This window comes from Triturus cristatus, chromosome 12 (assembly GCF_964204655.1).
Source record: "Triturus cristatus chromosome 12, aTriCri1.1, whole genome shotgun sequence".
NCBI lineage: Eukaryota > Metazoa > Chordata > Amphibia > Caudata > Salamandridae > Triturus > Triturus cristatus.
In genome coordinates, this window is record NC_140595.1 from 194,367,661 (window position 1) to 194,393,759 (window position 26,099).

General features: G+C 45.0%; 1 protein-coding gene across 1 annotated transcript in view; it reads left to right on the plus strand.

The window, feature by feature from the left end:
* The window catches only part of HYDIN (HYDIN axonemal central pair apparatus protein), a 2,467,744-nt gene that overhangs the window by 883,279 nt on the left and 1,558,366 nt on the right, over positions 1 to 26,099 (plus strand). Inside the window, exons 20-21 of the mRNA XM_085640020.1 lie at positions 5,846 to 6,101; positions 22,012 to 22,155. Coding sequence (XP_085496146.1) covers positions 5,846 to 6,101; positions 22,012 to 22,155 — 400 coding nt within the window. The remainder of the gene's footprint in view (positions 1 to 5,845; positions 6,102 to 22,011; positions 22,156 to 26,099) is intronic.

Genomic DNA, 26,099 nt, shown 5'->3' on the forward strand with positions numbered 1-26,099 from the left:
TTGGGGCGCTACGACAGAGCGCTTTGGGATTCTCTTCAAAGATTCGTAGACAGACTTCCTCAGGAGGATAGAAAGGATTTTGAGGAGATCCTACAGGAGGGCAGTTTGGTTTCTAATCAGGTGATAAGTGCGGCAGCAGACGGAGCTACTCTGGCAGCTCACTCTTACGCCCATGGTATTTCAGCCAGAAGATCCTCTTGGCTGAGGTTAACGGCTCTTAAACCTGAGGCTCAAGCTAGGATTCTCAACCTACCTTTTTCTGGAACTTCGCTTTTTGGCTCACACACCAACGACGAGATGGCTCGTATGAAATCAGAGCTCGAGACCATGAAAGCTGTGGGTCTGACAGGCGTACCTTCCAGCAGAGGGTTCAAAGCCCTCACTGGCAAAAGAACCAAGACCAGCAAGGGCAGAAAAAGCAACAATTCCAGTCTCGTAGATCATCTAGAGGACGAGGGAATAACCGCCAATCCAACAGCGGTAACAAGGCTCAAGGCAAGCAATGAGCAATCGCTTCCTCCAATACCATCCACCGTTTCAGTGGGGGGAAGTATTTTGCGACATCTTCGAGAGTGGCAAGACATCACCAGAGACAAGTGGGTCCTAACTATACTGCGACATGGATACTCTCTTCGTTTCCGGAGTCCTCCTCCCTCGATCCACCCAGTGCATTCGCATCATCAGCTCAAGATGCTACAAGAAGAGGTGGCGACCCTTCTTCTCAAATCGGCCATAGAAAGGGTTCCGAGAGCACAGAGAGGGAGAGGAGTCTACTCCAGATACTTTCTAATACAGAAAAGAAGTGCAAAAACAGAGTTCAGACCCATCTTGGATTTACGAACACTCAACAAACATATCAAAAAGGAGAAGTTTCGCATGTTAGCACTCCACCAAATATATCCACATCTCCGTCGATGTGATTGGATGTGTTTGCTGGACCTACAAGACGCGTACTTTCATATAACCATCTGCCAACGTCATCGAAAATTCCTGAGATTTGTGGTCGTAACCTCCCACTACCAGTTAAAGGTTCTACCATTTGGCCTGAAATCAGCACCTCGAGTGTTCACAAAGTGCATGGCGGTGGTAGCTGTTGCCCTGAGGCGCGCAGGAGTCTTCGTCTATCCCTATCTAGACGATTGGTTACTAAAAGGTCCATCTCCCCAGAGTGTAAGCTCACAGCTGACACGCTGCCTGAATCTGTGTCACCGATTGGGGCTTCGAGTGAATTACAAGAAATCCACCTTCACACCAACGCAGAGGATACACTACCTGGGAGCAATTCTGGATACCGAGCTAGGAAAAGTGTTTCCTTCGGAGGAGAGACAGTTATCCCTCGCTCAAAAAGGCAAGCGGGTTATGGTCAACAATCTGTCTACAGCACAACAGATATCCCCCCTGCTAGGGGCCATGGCATCTTGCATATTCCTAGTGCCCAACGCCAGGTTGCGAATGTGTCCTCTCCAACAGGATCTAGAGGACAAATGGGACCAGAAGACTTCTCTTTGGGAGGACAAAGTGTGTCTTTCGACAACGGCCAGACAGTCGATCAAGTGGTGGATGAGGCCGATCAATCTACAAGTTGGAATTCCTTTCCATCAGGAACCCCCATCGCAAACATTGATCACGGAAGCATCGCTCCAAGGTTGGGGCGCGAATCTGGGGACTCTACAGAATCAGGGGCTCTGGTCCAGCAGCGAGCAGCTATATCACATCAACATGCTAGAGCTCAGGGCTGTACATCTCGCCCTCAAGGCTTTTCTGCCCTCAATCAGCCCGAGTTCCATTTTAGTACAAACGGACAACACCATCACGATGTACTACCTAAACAAGCAGGGAGGTACTCGTTCCAGGACTCTCTCTCTGGAAGCTCAATCCCTGTGGCACTGGATCCTGGCAAGGAACATTTCCCTTACGGCGGTACACCTGCCAGGCGAGCTCAACGTTCAAGCAGAGTCACTCAGTCGGCACTTTCAAGATCCAGAGGACTGGGTCCTCAACGACGAGGTGCTAGATGACATTTTCGAGGAGTGGGGCTGTCCATAAATAGACCTCTTCGCGGACGAAAGCAACACAAAATGCCGAGGCTTCGCTTCAAGGTACTATCGACCAGGGTCAGTGGGGAATGCCCTTTTGATCGACTGGTCAATTACATTTGTGTACGGCTGTACGCTTTTCCGCCTCTTCCACTAATCCCGAAAGTGGTGACCAAGCTGCAACACTCTGCCACCAAGATGATCTTGATAGCACCGGATTGGCCGAGGCAGTGGTGGTACCCAGATCTCCTTCACCTATCGATCCGGCCGCACAAGTGTCTGCCATGCAGGCCGGACTTGCTAACCAAGATGCAGGGGAGGATTTACCATCCCACCCTTCCCTCACTGAGCTTAACAGCATGGCTCCTGAAGTCCTCCAGTATGGCCATTTAAACCTCCCTCAGGAATGTATGACCATATTGAAGGAAGCTAGGAGGCCTTCTACAAGACACTCATATTTTTGAAAGTGGAAGAGATTTTACATATGGTGTATTCAAAATCATTATAACCCTACGAAATGTCAAGAGGAAGTGATTTTACCTTATCTACTCCACTTAGCCAGGGTGGGATTGAAATTTTCCTCCATCAAAGTGCACCTGGCGGCCATTACGGCCTATAGGCGCTCTCCCTCTCAGCAGTCATTCTTTAAACTGCAAGTGGTGAAAGATTTTTTGCAGATACTCAAGAAGGTTTACCCCCCAATAAGGCCCCCCTCGCCTCCTTGGGAGTTGAACCTGGTTCTCTTGAAGCTTATGAGTCCTCCTTACGAACCCATACATAAGGCTACATTACAGCACCTTACGTGGAAAGCAGCCTTCTTGGTAGCTATTCCCTCAGCACGTAGGGTGAGTGAGATTCAAGCCCTTTGCTCGAAAGAACCCTACACGGTTTTTCACCTTAATAGAGTGGTTATGAGAACTCACCCATCTTTTTTACCCAAAGTGGTGTCCGATTTTCATGTAAGTCAGAATATCTCGCTACCAACATTCTTTCCCAACCCTTCCTCGCCAGTTGAGAGGGCGTTGCATTCTGTGGATATTAAGCGAGTTCTCAAATTCTACCTAGTTAGAACTAAGGCTATCAGAAAGTCTGACCAATTGTTAGTAAACTATGGTGCTGTCCATACAGGTTTTGCAGCATCTAAACATTCTATTGCCAGATGGATTGTGTCAAGCATTAAATTGGCTTACCAACTAGCTCAAAAACCGTTGTGGCCTCTACCTAAGGCACATTCCACAAGAGGAAAAGCGGCTACTGCTGCGTTTCTCAATAATGTCCCACTCTCCGAGATCTGTAAAGCAGCTACTTGGAGATCTGTCCATACATTCACAAGACATTATTGTCTGGACTCGGACACCAGAGCAGACACTCAAGTAGGGCAAGCCTCCTTGAGGAATCTGTTCAACAACTGACTATCTCGGTTGTTGTCTTCAATGTTTAGTGCAGTTCTCATTTGCCTGCAGGTGGAAGGTGGGCTTGCTATTCTATTCAGTGCTTATGACTATTGATGAGGATCCCCTGGAAGAGACGGATAAGTTACTTACCTGTAATCCTAGTTCTCTTCCAGGGGTATCCTCATCAAAGTCATAAGCAACCCACCCGCCTCCCCAGGCAAATGAGAGAATTGTATTATAAATATGGAAGAAGTATATCTTTGTGTTTAGACCTGCGGGTCCCGCAAAGAACTGTCACCCCTGAGGCATGATGGGATATTGGAATCAGGGCTGCCTTAAAGGCACGGTGCCAGTTTTTACCTGTACAAGGCTTTTCAGTCTCTATGGTATTGTATTGCAATGCAGCCTGCAGGCTAACAATGTTTCTTGATCTGTGTTTGGCACAGTGTTTTTCTTTTCTTTCTCGTGAGTTTTACCTCATTAAAAAAAAAGAAAAGATTTAGGTGTATTTGTATACCTATAGTGTTTATTTGGATATTATATCTACATTGTCTAGCCTACTATGGGGGCTGCATTGGTTTGGAAAAAATAATATATGTTTATACATATACAGAGCTGTATATATATGTGTTTTTCATATATAATTTTTATTATTTCCGGGGTCCCCGCACATGGGCGGGAATATTCCGTGCTTATGACTTTGATGAGGATACCCCTGGAAGAGAACTAGGATTACAGGTAAGTAACTTATCCTTCAGTCACAACAATACACAAGATCAGTAAAAGAATCTGATGGACAGAGAACAGCCTCAGATTTGGTTGTGTAAACATGAATGAATGTAAATCACTGAAAGTAAAGTCCCACCTAAAAGGATGGTTCTAAAACTCTAAAGGTTCTCAAAAATCAGGAATTTCCATATAGGAAATTTGAACTAAGCAAGGAAAAAATAAGTGGGGAGGTGTCAGCATTTCAGAAGCTCTGTCAAGAGTCTTCTTGGATCAGATAAGTAAGTGTCAGCCTAAGCCATACTCAGCAAAGTATCAAGGAAAACATAAAGGTCTAAACCTCTCAAAGAACAGGAACAAGTGTGGTAAGGGAACTTGAAGGGATCTGGAAGGCATCTGGGAAGAGTGTGTCTCCAGCGGTGTGAACACTAAGTTATAACATACAAGAATCTTCTTGGGCAGCGCTCCTTTGCACGCATCACCAGGGGTCTATTGTCTTTCTCCACTTCTCAAGTTGTAAACTGCAACAATTTCTAAATACCACACACCAAACATGGGAACAACATTGTCTTCTCACGCCAGGAACAACTTTGTCTTCTCCAGTGGCATGGTGAGCACAGGACCCACGTCTGCACATACCCGTCCCACTCAGGATGACAAATGCAAAAAGAACAATTGAAGGACAGAATGCAGAACAATGTCATACATTCACCTCAGTACAGAGATCTGGGCCTAAATCCATAGTTTTTTTGCTCCCCAAGCCATTCCAGTTTGAACCCAGCCATATGCAAATCTGCCTTGACCCTGTACCCCATGGGAACAGTCCAGCCCACACAGCCAGGCTAGGTCCTCCCTGGAATGGTAACAAGCATCCTGGAACCGGTTTCGGGACATCATCCATAATCAGCCAGGCTAGCTGGACTCCAGTGGCATGGACAGCACAGGACCCGCGTCTGGGCATACCCGTCCCACTCGAGGTGACAAATGCAAAAGGAACAATTGATGGACAGAATGCTGCACAATGTCCATGCCACTGGAGAAAAGCTAGCCTGGCTGATAAGGGGTGAAGCCCCAAAACCGGTCCCAGGATGCTTGTTTCCAGTCCAGGGAGGACCTGGCCTGGCAGTTCGGGCTGGACTGTTCCCATGGGGAACAGAGTCAAGACTGATTTGCATATGGCTGGGGCTGAACTGGAAAGGCATAGGGAGCAAAAAAACGATGGATTTAAGCCCAGATCTCTGTACTGGGGTGAATGTTTGACATACTGAAGCATTCTGTCCATCAATTGTTTTTTTTGCATTCAGTATATTAAGGCACACACTATGAAAGTCAAATTTCATCTTTATAGTGAGTACATGTCTACTAAGTACTACTAAGTACGAATGGTTTATTAATTCTCATTTAATACGGTTAATCGCATAGTTTGAGTAAATTCACTAGTCCTACAGTAAATGCACTTTAGTTATAATGCAACACTCGTTTTAATATCGTTAGACCATAGAAGAAGCAAGTGCTAAATGCACATTCATGTCATGTATCTGTTATGAAGTTCTGACCTATCTGAGACATGTAAAGGGTGGGTAAAGTTGCGTTGCACCAATGCCATACCATCTCTCTTTCATGTGGTGATATATGTAAATATTTGAAACGTGCACACATTTTCTTTCTTTCTGTCTGCTCTTGGTTTAGTGCGGGTCCCTGCCGTTACCACTTCACAATGAAGAATCGAGGCCGCAGAACTCATCAGTTGTATTGGATGACAGAAGGATTTCCACAGTTCCGCAAGCGCAGTAATCCCTCTATGACTGGTAACAACAAGAGCAAGAATTCCTCTCTGAACTTGGAACCCACTATGCGTATCTTCAGCTTGAGTCCATTCAGGATGGAGTTGACTCCAGGTCAAAGCATAGATGTAGTTCTGGAAGGTTCAACAGACTCTCCAAAGGTACAGAAAGTGAACAATTAAGAAAAACAATTGAAATTATGTAATCTGATTGATGAAAATGTTCCTTGGCTATGTGAATTATTTTTGCAGAGTTGTGTTACTCTGATTAGTTCTGACTAACTCGGAGTGTTAGCCATAACCATAGCAGTGCTTGTTATCCTGCGCACAGACCAGTAGGAATATTACTAATGTAATTAATTGAACAATAAACCAACACTTATCATTGAAAAACAAAAGCACCAGTGATATTCCCAGCATTTCAACCACAATTGTCGAGATTATTGTTAAGGAAAAAGAAGTAAATCAATACATTCAAGCTTTAAATGGATTAGGTTAAGGAGCTGTGAACCTAACCAAAGTCTAAATTCCAAACTGCACCACGTGTACCAGGGTTGACTTTCAAGAAATATTCCAGTCCACTTGACCCCCCTGTATCGTACTTCCAAAATTCTTGTAGTGCAGGCATGGGCCTATAAAGAAAACCACTCTGTCCCTGCGATTTTGATGAACACAGAATCTAAAAAGTTTGATACATTGGGGAAGAAACTACTTCAGGATGTTTGGCCCATAGATCCTCTGATTCCAACTGCCTGTTGTCCATATATAGAGATGCTTTGTGGGAGCTAGTGGCTTTGGCGGTTATCTTTTTCTCTGAGCACCTTAGAGGCTTCTTTAAAAAAAAAAACTTTCCCAGAATGGGATGGACGCTTCAAGACAGAGAATATTATCTGGTCTAAACTCAGGGATGCAGTTGCCCGCTTCTTGGGACTTCATTGATTTTAAGACATCCTACTTGGATCCCAACCACTGGATTCTAATTTATGCACAGAGCCTACTTGTTGATACGCTTATTGATGGGCAGTGATTGTTGGACAAAAAGGTGCACGTGTCACTGGAATGCTTCAAGCAAAGTAGAGTAACTGCCAGAGCACTGGTCCCATTTCCACATCCTTGTAGTCCTTGAGTTCTCCCTGGGGAACCTTCATTTACAATGCAAAGTTCTGCCATTCTGTCTCTCTTTGGCAAGGGAGTATTCATGAAGGTCATTTGTGGATCATTTGAGAAGGGATTTGTATGTTACTTGCCTGTATCTAGTTAACTGTTTGATGAGGAAGTGTACTGTGACTTCTTTACCCAGAAGCTTGTCTCTTCAAATTGTAATAAGTCATTACTGACATTAGCTCACTAGACGTTCTACATTGTGGCAATTCAAGGAAGCTCTTTGTTTACAAGTGTTTCCTGCTTTTGAAAGGGTTCCCAGCATTCATGACTTTCTCCTCTTATTGAAAAAGGAATCCTGTTCAGTCTACAGGGTGCTTTACCTATCATAGACAGGGCCAGCTTTAGGGCAGTGCGACCTGTGCGGCTTCACTGGGCGCTGACCTGTAGGGGGGCACTGTGTCTAGAAATAACTTAAGATTTACAAGCACCTGCTGCAGAGTTCCTTGTGCATCCAACTTCCAGGCAGCAATAAAAATGTCACAATAACTCTTGTGATTAATGTTCCTGATGGAGAGATCTGAGTTTTGCCTACTGGCAGTTTTGACTCCCCATTAGTAGTACAGAGGGTTAATATGCCGCCTGCAAATACCAGATCGGTGTTTTATGTGGATAGCTTTACCAGCACTTTAAAACAAATTAAATGTATGTGAGAGAGGGGCTATGGAGAGAGGAGGGGCACTTTTGCCAGGCTGTAGTGTAGGAATCCGAGGAGGAGGAGGTCATGAGGGGTTGGGGGGGGACAGCAGCAAACAAAATCTCCCCGGCTCCCCAGTATGTGGCATCCTAGGCGCTGTTACACTCCCTGCATTGAGTTCATGCTACCTCCCTCTGCTCCTAAGATGACCTTCGGTCCAGGGGCACCTCCCAGTGGTTGCTCACAGGAAAGAAATGCTTTGTTCTTTGTTCTTGGAAAGTCAACAGATAATGAGCAGCATGTTATCGGTTGAGGGTCCCTTTATAGTGGCACTCACCTGAGATGGCTACCTGGCTTGGACTGCTGGGACTTGCTGCCAGCACCACCACTTCCAGGCCTCAAGAGTTCAAAGTACTTCCTGTGACGGCGTTTCTTGAAGCACTGACACATCCTCTACTCCTGATTCACCTCAGGCAACTCTGAAAACGTCATATCCAGGCATGAGTGGCCATATTTCAAAAAGTACTCCACAGTGACAACTCAAAACTGTTTTCCATACAGGATCGTCTGACCCAGAATGTGGTAGGGTTGCTCCTCACAGATCTTAAGGTTCTCAATGGTCCAGATTAATACATTGGGGGTTAGCACGTTCTTCTTATTGCCTTATGTAAAAAGTGTTGGCTGTTTTCTTGGCTGTTGTAGGACATCATCCAGTGCAGTATATTCTAGCAAACAGTCTGTCTTTGCCGATGGGTGTTCAGAATATTCTGCTGGTCCATTGTGAGCTCAGACATCTATATTTTGCAATTTACTACTTCCCTGGCTGAAACTGGTGTTATCATTGGTACAGTAAATGGCTATTTAACTGGTAGCAGAGCTGTTTGTTTAGGCTACATGTAGTTGACAGATATGTTGAGGGCTTAGAGAATGTTTCCCCTAAACCATTTCTTATCCTGGCTTTTGATCTGACCTTGCTGTGTTTGGTTTTTGCTGCGCCTCCATTCAAGCCAATCATTTCTTATGGTGCCTTTCTTAGCCACTACCACTTTGGCTAGAAAAGAGAACGAGCTTGAGGCTGTCTGCTTTTCTAAGGCAATATCCACTCATGAACCAGACGCTTGTTCTTGTAATACCATAAGTTGAGTTCTACATTTTAACACCACATCAACTCTCATACATTAAATACAATCTCTAATTTTTCTTTCTATGAATACATCAAATGCAGGCCACCAATAACACTTTCTAACTCTTTCTTTAGTTTTGGAAATGCCCATGAGACTAGCATGAGCAAAATCAACCAATGTATCTCTCAGCTTAAGCGGTGGCATCAATTTGCATCCCCTTAACAAAAGATCACACAAAACCGCTAATTAACTTCGCACTTCCCCAAATCCATAAGTGTCATTGTCACCCTTGTCTCTTACGTTCCATCCTTCAGTCACTAACTTTATTATTTTTCAGAAACCAACAACCTGTTGTAGCTCCTTTCTACTGCTCTTCTTGTAAAACCCTTCTGTTTTGAGACGCACATTAATTTCTAAATCAAGCATCTCCCCACCAAAATACTCATCCATATGATTTTCTTCTACCTCTTGCACAGTACACATACGTGACAAACAGTCTGCTTGCAATTTATATGCTCCTGTAACATAAGACATATCAAAATCAAACTACTGAATAGTGACCACCCACGACTGGAAAGCTGATCAATGCCCTCCTTGTAGTAAACCTCTTTAAGAGGTTTGTGATAAGTTTTTTCATCACAAATGTAAGTCCCCATAGGAATTTCCTGACCTCCCAGAAAACACCCAGTGCTTCTTTTTCAATCACCGAATACATGGTTTCTGCCCCTCTGAGTCCACGTGAAACAAAAAGAATAGTTATACACACACCTCCAAATACTCGTAAAAGAACTGCTCCTAGCCCTTTGGAGCTGGCATCTGTCATGACAATATTATCATCATTTGTGTCAAAGTTTCCCAAGTCAGCAGCATTCTCAAGACTGGATTTCACATCTTCAAACTCACTTTGACATATCTTGCACTACACATATTCTTTGCCTTTCTTCAAAAGTAACCTCATAGATTGTGTTATTGGAGCAAAATTGGGTACAAATTTCTGGTAAAATTCTTCTATACCCGAGAATTGCACTGAATGTTCTTTACATGCAGGAGATGGTAACTTCTTGATAGTCTCCACCAGGCTATATCTGACAAAGACTTCTAGCTGCAGATTCCTTCCTTTTGAATTTCCCAGGCGTCAGGCTGTATCTGGAAACTTTTGTTGAGCTATACACCTTGTGCACGCTGTCGGGTGATTCCATTCGGCTCCACGTGACATCAGTGGTGTCGGTTATGATGTTGCGGTACCTATATAGGTGCCACCCAGGCCCGTGAACATCAGTTTTTTTTTCTGTTCCAGTTAAGCGCCGATCCGGGAAGAGCTGCCTTCTTTCGCTTTTTGTCAGGCCATTTTGTGACTTTTTGTCGAATTTGAAATATTTTTTCCATCGTGTGCGAGGATGTCTTAAAGGAAGGTAGAGTTCAAGCTGTGCAGGCCTGTCCCTGCACAATGTCTGTTACCTGCCCCTGCACAATGTCTGTTACCTGCCCCCACCGCTTCTGCCTCTAGTGTCTCGAGCGTGACCACAATCCGAATCAGGGCTCAGACTGTCGGGCTATGGCTCCGATGACCTTGCAGGAGCAGTAGTTGAAACTGCTTGCGGCCCGGCAGTCGACACCTTCCGAGACACCGCGGAGCTCCCTGTCACGATCGAAGAAGAGGAGGTCGGTCCGAGACTCCGCAGAGGTCCCGGTTACGTTTGAAGAAGAGGAGGTCACGGGTCCTCTCCCTCCCACTTGAGGTCACCGAGACGCTCGGGGAAAAGGCACAAGAAGAAGGAAAAGTCCAATCGGACTTCATCTTCACCTTGAATGTCATCCGTCGACGAAGGAGGCAAGGAGCACCGATGTTCAAGGCACGGTTCTGCGGAGCCGGAGTCAGGGTCGACTTCGCACCTACCTCCCTTTCTGGGAGCCGGATCGCCCCCTGCTCAAATTAAAAAATTCGACGAGGCCATCTGCTGCGTTGTTCAGTGGGCCGACACCTCTGGTGAGCCCGCAGCCTGCGGGGTTGGAAGAGTCCCCATTGGATTTGCCACCGTTGTCCACGGCGGGGCCTCAAAGATGCAATCGCAAATCTTGGTCAACACCGGCCGGGCCACCATGACCTCCCCGGGCGTTTGCCATGAAGTCAGTGCGCCGGTGCCCATTGGCAGTACCAGCACCATCCCTATCTCCAACGACACAGAGTCAGAACGATGTCGCTCAAGGTCTTGGACTGGAGTTGCCCTCCATGGAAGGCAGGACTAATCACCTGAATGAAGTGATTCAACCTGGGGCTTCCACCTCAGAATCCCTTTTGCCTTTTAATGAAGCACTTACTATGTCCTTCTAAGCATGTGGTCCAAGCCTAGCACAGGGGCTCCTGTGAATAGGACAATTGCACGCTGCCATCGCCCAGCTCCGGGCAACACAAAGTTCCTCAGCCAACACCATACCCCAGAAGGTTTGGTGGTGCAGTGCTCTACAGCACAGGGTGCGTTCCATTCCACCCCTCTAGATAGGGAATCCAAGAGGCTGGATTCATTTGGTAAGAAAATGTTTTCTTCCTCCAGCCTGGCATTGTGGTCTGTCAATACTGCATGCTTATTGGGATGTTTCTCCCATTCTCTTTGGGGGACAGTTGCGCAAGTGCTGCCACAAGTCCCGGAGGAGGACCAGGCTGTTCATCTCTCAGGCAGTTAAGGACAGGAGAGATGCAGCAAAATTCACCATGAGGTGTGGCCTTAATATGACTGATTCGCTGGTCAGACCGATTTCCATGACGGTGGCCTTGAGGTGCCACGCCTGGCTTAGGACAACTGGTGTCTCGGGTGATATCCAGGCTAATTTGATGGACATGCCCTTTGATGGAACCCACCGTTTTGGGGAAAAGGCAGATTTGGCCCTAGTGAGGTTCAAGGACTCTCGAGCTACGGCCAGATCCTTGGGCCTCTTTTCTACTTCATGTGGGCAGTCTACCTTTCGCCCCTTTTGTGGCAGCAGAAGGGGTTACTAGCCACGTCACCCCTACCCCAGCTACCGTCTGCTCAGGCTTCCCAAGCCATGCGAGGCCTAGCAATGGAAGGCAGATGTCGTCGGCCACCCTGCCCTCTACAGCCGCAGCCTCCAGGCACTCCTAGACTGACTCTGCAAGGCCACACCACTCCAGTTGGTGGGAGAATCCATCATCACCTGATCATTCAGGAGGGCTATTCTCTGCTTTTTCTTTCTTTTCCTCCTCCCATTCTGACAAATCAGGAACAGCTGATGGAGGATTATTTAATATTGCTCCAGGAGGCTATAGAAAGGGTCCTGTTTTCAGAAGTAGGTAGTGGCTGTTATCCCCGCTACTTTCTGATTCAGAAGAAGAACAAAGGCTTGCGGTCCATTTTACATCTTTGGACCGTCAATCTCTTCCTCGATAAGGAGAAATTCAAGATGCTCACTCTAGCTCAGATCCCCAGCAGCTGCAGCCTCGAAGCACTCCTAGGCTAATTCTGCATGACCACACTACTCCAGTGGGTGGGAGAATTCGTCATCATCTCCCCCACTGGAGATCTATAACATCGGACAAGTGGGTCTTGCATTTCATCCAGGAGGGCTATTCTCTTCCTTTCCTTTCTTTCTTTTCCTCCTTCTATTCCGCCAACTCAGGAACGGCTGGCGGAGGATCATTTTAAACTTTTACAGCTCTTTTGGCCAAAGGAGCTATAGAAAGGGTCCCAGCTTAAGAAGTAGGCAGTGGCTGTTATTTCCGCTACTTTCTAATTCCGAAGAAGAACAAGGGGCTTCGGCCCATTTTAGATCTTCGGACTGTCAATCTCTTCCTCAAAAAGAAGAAATTCAAAATGCTCACATTGGCTCAGGTCTTGTCTGCCCTAGACAAAGAAGACTGGATGGTAGCGTTGGACCTGCATTTTCGCATCCCCATCCTGCCGGGCCACAGACTTTACTTGCTGTTCAAGGTAGGCCGCAAGCACTTTCAGTTCACTGTGCTCCCCTTCGGACTTTCCAGTGCCCCTCGGGTGTTCATCAAGGTGATGGCGGTGGTCACAGCTCATCTGCGCAGGTTAGGGGTTTCAGTCTTCCCCTACCTCAACAACTGGCTGTTGAATGCGTCCTCGCCCCAGGCTGTCATCTCTCACATTCCGACTACAACGGACCTCCTGCATTCGCTGGTGTTCTCTATAAACATGCCGAAGTCACACCTGACTCCTCAGATGCTCCCTTTCATTGGAGCTGTTCTGGACACAGTGCAGTTTCGGACCTATTCTACCAAGCATCGAGTCCAGGATATTCAGGTTATGATTCCGATGTTTCAGCCTTTATCCTGGATTTTGGTGAGACTGATTATTAGGCTGTTGGGCCTCATGGCCTCCTGCCTCCTGCATCCTGTTGGTAAAGCATGCCAGGTGGCGTGTGCGGACTCTGCAGTGAGACCTGAAGTTCCAGGGGGCACAGCATTGAGGAAATCTCATCGACATGGGCCAGATCTTGGAAGGAACTGCGAGGTATCTGCAGTGGTCATTGACAAACTGCGATTTAGCCAACGGCAGACCCCTCTCCCTTCCCCAACCAGAGCTCACAGTCGTGACCAATGCAGCACTTCTGGGACGGTGCGGTCATCTGGTAGAGGTGGATATCAGGGGACACTGGTTTCCGACTGAGTCGTGGCTCTACATCAATTTGTTGGAGCTTCAAGCAATTTGGTTGCAATGAAGGCATTTCTTCCCTCTGTCAAGGCGAAGTTAGTGCAGGTGTTCACAGACAACACCACCACCATGTTGTACTGCAACAAGCAGGGCAGGATGAGGTTGTGGACCCTTTGTCGAGAGGACACCAGGGTGGACAAACTAAGCTGGCGATGCCTAGCAGATCATGAATGGCGTCTCCAGTCAGAGGAGATCTCTTTCATCAGTGGGGAGAACCTTGTTTAGATTTGTTCACCTCCGAAGAGAATGCGCAGTGTCAGCCATACTGGCACTGGAGTTTCCAAGGTGGCTATTGCTCACAATGCCTTTCGTCGCGAGTGGAGCTAAGGCCTGCTGTATGCCTTTCCACCCATACCACTCCTGCCCAGGGTTCTGAAGAAGATCAGGAGCGATAGGGCCCAAATCATCCTTGTTGCTCTGGACTGGGTGAGGAGAGTCTGGTATCCAGAGCTTCTGAAGATGAGCATCGATCCTCCGATAAGGCTGCCCCATTGGGAGGATCTTCTGTCGCAGCAGCAGGTGAGGGTCCTCCACCCGAACCTGTCAACTCTGTGCCTCCATGCATTTATGACTTTTGTCCTTCCTCGAAGTATGTAACGTTATTTTGGTGGCCAGGCGGCCCTCCACTAAGACAGTATACGCCTGCTGTAGGCAGAAATTTGTATTATACTGTACATAAAGGTCTAATGACCCTGTTTCTGTTTCTATCAATGCTCGAGTCAACCACCAACACAGCATCCTGGTACACTCTGACACCTTCAATTCCATTCAAAACCCTTTCCATGAATTTCTGGAATTCCAAGGCTGCGGATATTAGTCCTAATGCCATTCTTAAGAATTTGTAAGTGCCAAAGGGAGAGATAAATGTGGTTAGTTCTTGAGAGATAGGATCTAGTTTGATTTGATGATATGCGGAACTTAGATCAAGAGTGGAGAAATACTTGGGAACATTAATAGAATTTAACAATTTGTTGTTATGAGGCAGGAAATAGTGATCTTCTACCAACTCTTTAAGCTCCCCCAAGTCCACGCATAACCTGCCTCCATTGGCTTTGCGAGCCATAACCACAGGTGCTACCCATTCGGGTACGTCTACTTCTAATATAATTGCATTGTCTATCAACTCTGTCAATTCAGACTTCATGCTATCTTTGACAGAGCGAGGTACATTTCTTACTTTTGTTGCTTTGGGTTGGGCATTCTCCTTAGGCCTTATTAGATGTGTATAATATTTTTAAACAATCTAACTTTTTTTTTTCAAAAAGACCCAGGAATTGATTGAGTAACTCACTACTAACCTCAGAGACACATTCAACTGCAGGTACATCCTTAACTATAAGAGCAGGACTCTCATTAGGATTAAGATAGACATAAACAGCATGTTGATGAAACCATCTTATGAGCGAGTGTCTCTTTAGAGAAATGTATACTTTCCCATGTATAATGGGTTCTTTAACTTCTATTGTTCCCCAAAAGTAACCCAACAGTTTGATGGGCTCACCACCCTCTGGGTCTAATGTTTAGTTTTAAAATCTTTTGAATTTCCCTTCCAATTTGTGTTCATTAAATATTTTGGGGATTAAAATAATCTTACCCCTGAATCGAATACCATTTTGACTAATTCTCCTTTAACACAAACATTCAATCGGACCGCCTAGCGTGCTCTCCCTTGTTTGTAATACTACCACTTTATTAAGATAATCATCCTTATTGTCCTCCTCATGAACCCATTACATTTTTAGAACTACGCGAAGATCTCCAACGCTTGTAAACATGGCCTTTCCTACCACAAATCTTGCAAACAGATTTCTAACCCGAACACTCTTTATGATTTGATTCCAAAAAGAGGGACACTTTGGCAAGTTTAACGAGGTCCAACATACATGCCCCAACAAGGCTGTGTACAAGGATGGTACGAGGTTCCTCTGGGATTCAAGATAAGGAGAGGTGAGATACTGAAGTGCGGGGTAGGTCACCTGTGACCCCACATTTACAGAAAGAGAGAGACAAAAAAGGGGGGGGGGAATTCCCCTTTTCGGAACTAGGGTTCTCACACACCCAGCAAGCTAGGTGTCATGCTTCATCAGATGAGTCTGCCCCTCGTCAGGTTGGCGCTGCAATACGGGCACCCAATCTGGGGCTCTTTATCGGGGATCTTTTGTTCCTGCCGGTGGGTGCAGTGGGGGTGAGGGGCCTAGTGTGTGCAGATGTGGATGGTGGTGAGTTTAAAACAGGTCAGTTTTTATTGTGTTAGGGTCTCCTCTTATTTTCACCATTACTGCAGGAGGGATCTCTCCAATTTGTTCATCGCCAGTTTTAAAGTCAATACTGCAGACCGCATCAGATGAAGTAAAACAATATCTTATTAATTTAAGTACTGATAAACCTGAAACCCAATCCAACAGCATCAGGTCTGAGCTGTGCCTTCATCCAACTGTCCCCACAATTCCAACAATAACCTTCTAGTGATGATGTAGCTACAGCAATAGTCACATCATCACTACATAGAAACACCACTCCACTGTTACTCATAGCAACCTTGAGTTAGATACAGAATACCACAGGAAACATTCGAGTTAACTTGCCGACGATACGTGAAACTTTCCTTTAAATAAGTTTTGGACGTCACACTCGTGCTGCAGTAAAAAAGACATCAACTTTAATGTATTTTGCGTAGCTAACTACTTTTCAAAACCTCATAGCCCGTCTTGTAACTTATGTGATAAATATCAGCTAATAATGAATGTAATTACTCTTGAAACTAAGACAGACAAAAACGATCATAGTAAAAGAGGCTTTACCATAATGGTAACGTTTTCGAGTGCCACTACTGGAGTCAATACATCTTTTGTTAACTTAGTGTGGTTTTTAACTAGCTGTCATATGTATTTCAAATACAGTTTTCAGGTGTAAGCACTGAATTGAGAAAAAGTCTACCACCGCAAATGGCCTTCCTGTCATAGGAACTCTTTAACCCCGACATTTGCTTGAATAATCTCTTGGCACTTAACATGGAACAAGATCAATTCCTTTCCAGCAGTATTTCGGCGCCCCATGTTTCCATGGTAGCTCCAGGTGCTGGTGCTTGGAACCCCCTTGTTGCTATGGCTTTGCTGGTTTCCATAGTTACAGTAAACCTACTCGGAAACTGCCAGCTGGTCCTAGAAAATGAAGGGTCGGATTTCCAGGATAAAATCTTTCAAGTTGTGGAAAGTTACTGCACATGGATGAACTTCAAAGTAAAGCTTCCACCCATTGTGTTCAGCAGGAGTTCAGGAGCGTGTAATACTATCTGGTGTTTGGTTGAGAAAATACCAGTGTAAAAGTCGGACAAATAGCATTTCTACATTACTACATGTAATTACACTCCCACCTTGAACCTTTTCATTTTAATAATAGCCTGTATAATGTTTTTCTCATTAGATTATCTGCATGCAATTTTTCTGCTGTATACTTCTAACCACAGGTTCCTCACCTTGTGAATATCCCCAGGCACCAGTCTGGATCCAGAAAACAATAAAAGCAGTGCTCCTTTACGCTGGTAGGGAACGTCATGCAACTTCATTGAACTCCAGAGGTGACCAGGGAAGCCACATTTATGCATCATCCATGTTGCAACCGTCAGTTCCTTTCTTTCTGCACATGTGGATCCAGAGCGCCACATATTCTTCACTCTGTGAAGAGATTTTTTTCCAACTGTGTAAGGAAACATGTCACCCCCCCCAAAAAAACTACCGGGATTAAATCTTATAGTAACTGTCGCAAACCGATATTTTTCACTGATCCCCATTAGTTGTGCCTTTAGTGCTTGGTTTTAACACACGACTCCAAAGACTGCGTGGATTGCACCCACATGAATCCTAAAGCCTTCCAAGACAATAAAGTGATGCTCTGCGTGCAAAGCGCAGCAAGACTCCATGCAGGTACCATTTCAGGTTGAAGTTGAGAATTGGACCAGCTCCCAAAGTCACTCCTGAATCAGATCTTTCTTGCAGTCGAATTTTTGGGTAAATCTAAGTCGAAACATATGAAGTCCAAGTGGGTCTTGCCCCTTCTGACCAGTCTTATTCTCTAGAGAAGGCACTACCCTCACGGTGTCGCTCCTGTTCCACCGAGTAGCCAATTTCATCCCTAGCCCCAATGCACTCGAGAATCCGGGTGAGTTGGTGACGTCTCAGAGGATCAAAACCTTTCAAGACGCCATGCTGTGTAGCTTTGGCACACTTCCAGCTCCCTCTGGACTGCCTTGGGGCCCCATGAGTCTGCAGGGTTCTCCAGATAGATTACCTCTGGTGGATCTGTCCTTGGCACTGCCTGAATTTACTTTTGGTTCCACACCGTGTTGGTGCCGATTTCTGGGCCAGTGCGGGAATCTGTATTGGTCCCTCAAATGTTGACACCGGCACTGATACCACTGGTGCCAGCAGAGGAGTTAAAACCCACTGTGGTATCGGACTCCCAGCAGGCTTCATCACAACCCCACGAGGTTGCGCTCACATCTTGATGGGGCACATCAATACTTAATCCATTAGACGCAGACACTATTCTACTGCCTTCCAGACCCTACATATGGAGATGACAGTGGAGGGAATGGGGAAGAGTTTGCCCCACGTTATGAGGAAGACAATTTGTACATGAACCTACAAGATGCCTGTAGGTTGGACACTGCACAGGATAATGGGTTGATTTTCTGGACCAGCAACAGCGAAAAGTACATCTTTTGCCATTGTGAATAGAAGGGGCTTCTGAAATCCTTTCTCTCCACCTCCCAACTATGAAGGTAAAAACTAATTTGCTGCTGAAGTTTCTTTAGTCTGGCCAGGCTCAAACTGAGCCTCTCCTGCCTTGCAATAAGGATCTCAGATGAGCTCTTGAGCACTTAGACCTAACCATACTCTGATTCCCCGCGTGGACCATTCCTAGGAAAACCAGATTTCCTCACCCAGCAACCAACTCAGAAGAATTTTGTGATACAGATATCCAACAGCAAAATGTATCCTAATGAATTCTAGACTCCCCCTCTGTCCAGAGAGTCCAAACATGTGGAAACCTGTAGGATATGGTCAGTGAAACTTTGCCAGCAGTCTCTGAAGACCTATAAGCTTCTTTGGCCCAAGCCTTCCCTGAGGTCCGGGATGCTGCCAAGATGGTCATTCGCTAAGGCCTAGAAACTACTTGCTGTCTGGGAAGGGCTGTGAAAACGAGCATGGTGCTCCAGCACCACACATGATCCACAGGTTTCTCCAGGGAGTTACAGGGAAAGCCTGTTTGGTGGGAAGGTGGACTTGATCCTGGAGTGTTATAAGTAAGGGCATGCTTTTGTGGCCTTTTGGTTGCAGTCTGGCAGTCTCCCCAACAGTTTAACCCTTTTAGGGGATATTCCAAGGGACAGTGTGTGATCCCTCCTCCTGCACACCAGACTTCCCAACCCTTTCAAGGTCAATCCGCAGGCCCAACAGACAATGACCTGGACATTAGAGACAGCATATGTTCCAGTCCCACATCCCTCTGGCAACAATTTCAAAACCTCTTCTGTCCATCCTTAGTGACAGCTATCCTGTGGGAGGTAGGGTCAGCCACTTCTTTTAGGGGTTGCAAAAAATTGTATCAGAATGGCGGCTCCTTCAAATTGTCCAATCTGATGCACTATCAACGCTTTGTGGGATGCTCTGGTGCAAAGAAGTGAAAGGCAGTGCAGCAACAGACCATCTCACAAAGGCTAGTCCTCTGTATTAAGATATGCTACACATTGGTCTAAGGGCTCAGTTCACCTGGACCAAGGTTACTACCACTGCATTAACACCCTGAAAACCTGTTATAGATATCTGTCAGGCAGCTACTTGGGCAATTCTGTACATGTTCACAAGGCACTACTGCCTTGACAGTCACGTCCACTGGAATGAGTTTTTTTGCTCATTTAGTCCTGCAGGACTTTTTAGGCTGAGCCATTCATCAGACCTACCACCTTGGGAGGTACTTCTTTGGTATCTATTGTTGGAAAGTAGGATCTTTCTGGCTTAGATACCCACTGCTGTCTGTGTTTTGACTGTAGTTCACTGGGACCCTGCTAACCAGGACCCTAGTAACAGTGGTCACTCCTCTAAAGTTGCTGGTAAGTACTTTGTACACCCCACAATTGGCATACTGGGGTATGACTGTAGGTCATCATCTTCATATTACCTTTATTTCGATTGTAAGAGTACCATAAAAGGTATAATGTGAAACATTTAGACTAGAGATATAATAAAAACATACAATTTTTTTTTCTTCTAGGTAATACAATATCATAGAGTACCCTAAGGAAAAGGTTGGGACGATTCAGGGGTCCCTCGCAGAGGAGGGCCTGGACAGTGGGCAGGATACTCCCATGTCCTCTGTCCAGTTTCACGTCAAAGCGGGAGCCAACGGCTCCCTGATCTGGTTTGAACTGGACTATGCACCAAATGTGCCCCTTAAGCAGACTGAGTGGCGCTTGCAAGGGGAAACAGCGTTTACAACGCTGCCATCACAGCGTGTTACTGTAACAACGCAGTTGTTACAACAACCTCATTGTTAGAACACGATACCTTTACATCGCAAGTCATTAGATCGACTTGCTGTAGGGGGCGCTTTAACATAAGGAATAGTATAATTTACTATTCCAACACCTTCCCTACTGTTGCGCAGGCTGGAGTTGGAAAAGTAAATTTTACTATTCCTAAGTCCAGCGCACCCCCTACAGCAAGTCGATCTAATGACTTGCGATGTAAAGGTATCTCGTTCTAACAACGCGGTCGTTGTAACAACTGTTTCCCCTTGCAAGCGCCACTTGTAATAGAACGCAATGTGATGGCATCTGTTGTAACATGCTATATTCGCTGGCAAGCGCCCCCACCCTGTCCTAATACACTAAGCCCTGTCTGGGAAGTGGTCACACCTCCCTGTGACAGCATACCTATTGTCCTGCCTTCCTCTGTTCAAGCTTGGCTCAGCAGAAGGAGGGGAGAATCGTGTCTCTGGTCGGCAGCAGCCATAGTTTGTTGTAGGGTCTAGAAGACTGGTACTGGGAGCACTGAGGGCCTCCTGGAGGAGCTTTACAGTGCTGGGGGTATGATTCCAACATGTTTGATACCAAACATGACAGGGTTTGTTACAGCCAGTTTAGAGATGGTCATCGCGTAATGACTCATGGCCACTCTATGTATCTTAATGGCTGATGCACTTACAACCCGGGAGAATGGACTCTGAAAATTGTAGGAGTGTCCTGCTCATGCAGGAGCACCCTCACACTTAGAACCGAGCCCCCTGCCTTCAGGATTGAAAGGCCTGCATTAGGGGTGACTTACAGGTTTTAAGTGCAGTAACCTCAGATATAAGGAAACTTATATTTTTTGTAAGTGGTGCTAGCACCAGTTTACACAGGCTGCAATGGCAGACCTGTAGTCACATTTTGAGTGGTGTCTCATGGGTGGCATAATGCAGGTTTCAGCCCATGGGGGTCCCCTGGTGTACCTAAGCGCTGGGTACCTTAGTACCATATACTAGGGACATATCAGGGTACACCAGTAGCCAATCTGGAGTGTACCTAAGTACTCACCATGTCCAATTTTGGGAAGAAGCACAGAGACTGGGGCCCTGATTAGCAGGATCCCAGTCAGACTAGTCAGTAAAACATAATGACACCAGCAAAAAGAGGAGGTGACCATGAAAGCAGATCCTACTTTCCTACAGGCAGGTACTGCTCCAATATTAATTTACAAGGTGAGAAATCCAGTTTCAAGCATCGATCAGAAGAATAAGTTACTTACCTTCAATAATGCTCTTCTGGTGGATATTCGATGCCTCACTGATCCACCACCCTACCTGATCTGTGGAGTAGACTCTTGCAGCCCATATAAATAACATTCTAATCTAGAGATTTGCACACTTGCATAATCTGTTTTCCAAAATGCTCTGCATTCAACAATATGGACAGTTGAGCAGAAAGAAACTGACAACAGTGTGCAGAGGTGGCGGCTATGTAGGGTCCTGATGCCACATCTGGGGTGCGACAGACCTGATGTGGATCTGCAGGATAGCACCTACTGACACATGAGGGGATTGCTTAAGAAAAAATCTCCAGATCCAATCTGGCACCTGAGTTATTCACAAGATGAGGAGTCTGTGGGTAGATAGTGTATCCACCCTAAATAGAGATACCAAAGTAACTTTTTCATTAGGTTTGTGGACCAGATAGATCTTTTTAGTTTGAGGACAGCTTTTGTATGTGAGGCTTGAGCCTGTAAGATTCATGCAATCTGATTATTGATAGCTCTGGTGTGAACAGCATGAGCCTTTACACTAGGTCCAAAGTTAGGCTATAACAATTTTTCTGAAGGGTGAAAATGCTTGTGATTTGCTTTTTGAACAATGTATTGGAATGTCTGTAGGTTCATCATAAACATATTAGCTAAATGCTGGCATTTGTATTTCTCATACAGCTGGTGAAGGAGAGGCTCATCTGCCACGCCATCATTGGAAAGCATTCTGGAAAGGAACTTATTATGAGTGTGGACGTTACCTGTGAATTTATTGCTCCCATTATACATCTGTCAGCCAAGCAGCTCAGCTTCTATGTGGAGAAGGTTTGTCTTGTGTGCCATTATACATAGTGCTGATATCTCATAGCCAGACATAGACACTGACTACTCTTTATCAATGCAAATGAACCAAGGCCACAATCAAATGACTCAGACCACATCAGTTTTGTTTGGAAAGAATTATGTTGCAGGTTTAATAAAAATGTGTTTTTCCAAATATTAGTTTGCCCTGAAAAAGAGACTAACACATTTTATAATTTCCATGATAAGCATTTTTCAACATCAACACTTAGTGCCACTAGGACAGTTCCAGTGTTTTCACAGTATTACAACAAACATTAAACACACACATTAAACCAACGTAAACCATTTCACTTGGCACTCTTAGCCACTTTCATGTAGGTTTAAGAGGCAAGTTAATAGATTAACTTAAAGGTGATCCAACTGCATCCGCCGATATGACATAAGTTGGCTGCTTCCCTGAGTGTCCAACAGCACCCGGGCTACACAACATATGGTGCTGAAACTTTGTGATCACCCCATAGCCAGACTTCTAGGTAAATTAACCTAGGAGTAGGGTGCAGCAGTACTATGCAGGCCTCCAGTTGCTGAGGCTTACCACTTTTGGGAACATCTGATGTTCTCATATATATATATATCTATATAGACACTCTCCCCAGCCCCTAAGTGGCTTAACTGTAGAGTGGGAGTAGTCTGCTTCCCCCAGATATGTGCAGTCCTGCCACCCCATATTTAGACAGGGGAGGGAGTCGGAAGGGCGGGGGGCTGTTGAAGAGCTATGTGCAGCCAAGCTGAGGAATGCATGCTCAAATTGTCGCCATGCATGTGACACAGGTAGCTACAGAACAACTACAAACACAATGGAGGAGTATGGAAGTAAAGTGTGTCCTCACCCTGTAAAATAGGGTCATGTGTTCATTCAGCTCCATAATGTGAAAAGATATGGAGAAAAGGGATTCATTGTACAACTATTGTACATTTTGAGTTTAATTACATTCTCTTCGGTTTTCTGCATAACTTTTTCGTGTGTGTGTGTGTGTGTCTGTCTGTCTGTCTGTGTCTGAAAGAGACTGTAGTTATAGATTCCGTACCTTTAGAATTACCCCCAGGCATCAGACTGGATCCGGAGATCAGAATTTTTTGGGTGGAATAAATAGCGCCAATTCCATGTTTTTGGTGTATAATATATATATAGATACTCGATTAAATATTACCGGCCCGCTATGTAAAAGAGTTGAGCAGTTAATGAACCATTTAAACTCGCAAAATTTTTTAGACATCATGGAAATTGCAGCCACTGATGGACACACTATCCCCACCTACAGAAGTCGGGGCTCTAATTCCATTATTGATTATATTTTTGTGACTGCTCCCCTTACAAATTACGTGATAAAGGCGGAAGTTATTCCAACAATATATGGTGACCACAATCCCATTAGTACTACCCTAAGTTTTACATGCCGCCCAACGTACAAACGTACGCCGGGAGCCAGTGACCTAATGGTGTCAACTGATAACCTTCGACTTGTGTGGCGCGGTATTGATAATATTGAATTATTCCAAACCATGATCAAATCGCATCAGAATCTGATCAACGTTTGCCTGTCATACAGAGACAGTGATACAGAGGTTGTTGGTGCCTTCTCCGAACTCTGTTTTGGCATAAAAAAAATACTGTCCAAGCCAATTAAGAATATAAACCCAGATCCAAGGTGGTTTGACGCAGATTGTTCTGCGGCCAACAGAGCACTAAGAAAGGCACTTATAACTAAACCAAGAGATAGCCTTCTTGTGCCAATATTGAGAAACAATTACAAGAAGGCTATCACATGCAGGAAGGAGGCAATCACTAATGATCACTGGACTAAACTGTTGCGTGCAAATGAACTAAAAAATGGCAAGAACTTTTGGAAAGCAGTCAAAGATATCAAACTTGTGGGAAATATATCTACACCGATTAGCTGTAATATCTCTAGCGAGTCATGGGAGGCTCATTTCAGTAAAATTTATGCTGCCCCCATTATTCGGGATCCTAGGGAGTTTACATATAATGCAAATATTTCATTTGACCTATCCGAAGTCGAAGAAGCCATTAGTCAAAGTCTGGGAGGTAAAGCCCCCGGCCCAGACGGCCTCCCGATCGATCTTATTAAGAGCCACCCTGAATTTTGGGCACCATTACTCACAAATGTTTTTAATAATCTAACTAATTCATCCATCCCTGAAACCTGGTCCTGTAGCACCATTGTTCCAATCTTCAAGAAGGGCGATCGTTCTAACCCGAGTTGCTACAGGCCTATATCGTTGATCGACAACACCCTTAAAATTTTGGGAAGGGTGTTGTTCAACAAGATCAGTTCTTGGGCCGAGGATTCTAAAGTACTACATCCTTGTCAGCTGGGGTTTAGGAGTAAGGTCGGCACTGTGGAACAGTGCCTTAACCTTAACCTAATTATTGCCAAATATACCATAGCGAAAAAAGCCCCCATGTACCTGGCATTCATGGATCTTACGTCGGCCTTCGATTTTGTAAATAGATCACGATTGTGGCAAATGTTGTTGGATCTTGGGCTAGACGATTCTTTAGTTTCTTTTTTGGCCTATCTGCACAGAGACCTAAAAGCTAGGGTGCGCATTAGCATGAATGGTGAGATCTCTAAAGCTATTGAAGTAGGTAGAGGGGTCAGACAAGGTTGTGTACTGGCCCCCCTCCTATTTATTTTATATATTAATGATCTAACAAAATCTCTGCTGATCTCAAATGTAGACATCCCATTGATTGGTGGGCATAAGATCCCTGCTTTGTTATATGCTGACGATGCAGTTTTAATGGGGCGTACTCCTAAAGCTTTACGCACCCTGGTCCATGATTTTGTAAAGTTTATGGCAAGTTTGGATTTGTGCACAAATTTTAAGAAATCTTTTTTAATGTCGTGTGGGTCTAAGAAATACTCCAACTTTACAATAGCAATAAACTCTAACCAGTTATTGAGCACATGTACCTTCCCGTATCTTGGTCTGCTCTTTGCATCAAACGGATTATGGAATGATCACATTGCATATTGTAAACGAAAATTTATCAACTCTATTAATACCATACTTAGGTTACCGAAGCCAAAGAATATAGAGGTTGTGCCTTCCATCATCAAAATGTATAGACTGCAATGCACACCAACAGTAACATATGGGGCGGAGGTTTGGGGGCACACAATTAGTACGCCTATACAACGTGAAGAGAATAGATTCTGCCGCAAGATTTTAGGCGCACCTTTTTTCTCCCCAACGTTTGCTACTCACAGAGAACTTTATTTACCATACGTTGAGGACTTTATTAAGGCTCGCCCTGTCTTGTTCTGGCTAAGAATCTGGAGAAACCCAGCTGCACATTTGACAAGGGAAATAATCAGTGACTGCCTAAAATGTGACAAAGGGATGGATATACCATGGTTAGCAGGGGTCCGGAAAAGTTTAAATAGCCTGAATATGGAACATCTCTTTTTAAACCCTTTGCAGCATGATTCTGTTAACATCAAAAAACTGGAAAAGACTTTGTATAATCTTTTTAATGAAGTACGAGCATCAACTGAGTGCCGCAAAACCTCAGTTGCCAGATATATGCAAATAGAAATGTCCCCTGCGATGCCGAGATATCTTGTTAACCCCATTAATTGCTGGGAAAGAGGTCTATTTTTCAGGCTAAGGACGGACACCATGAAATATCTGTTGTCATTCCCCATTGGGTTCACACATAATTTTAATTCAGTATTGTGCCCCTGTGATAACATTCAAAAGCAATCAATGTTACATTTCTTGTTCTTCTGCAGTTACTACTCAGCCCCCACTAAAAAACTCTTGATCCCATATTTCAAATTTCGCCACATTACGGACTACAAGGTGGCTTATGAGAAGGTGTTAGCTATTGCCGATGATGAATTATGTTTTAGAGTTGGATTATTTTTAAAAACAGC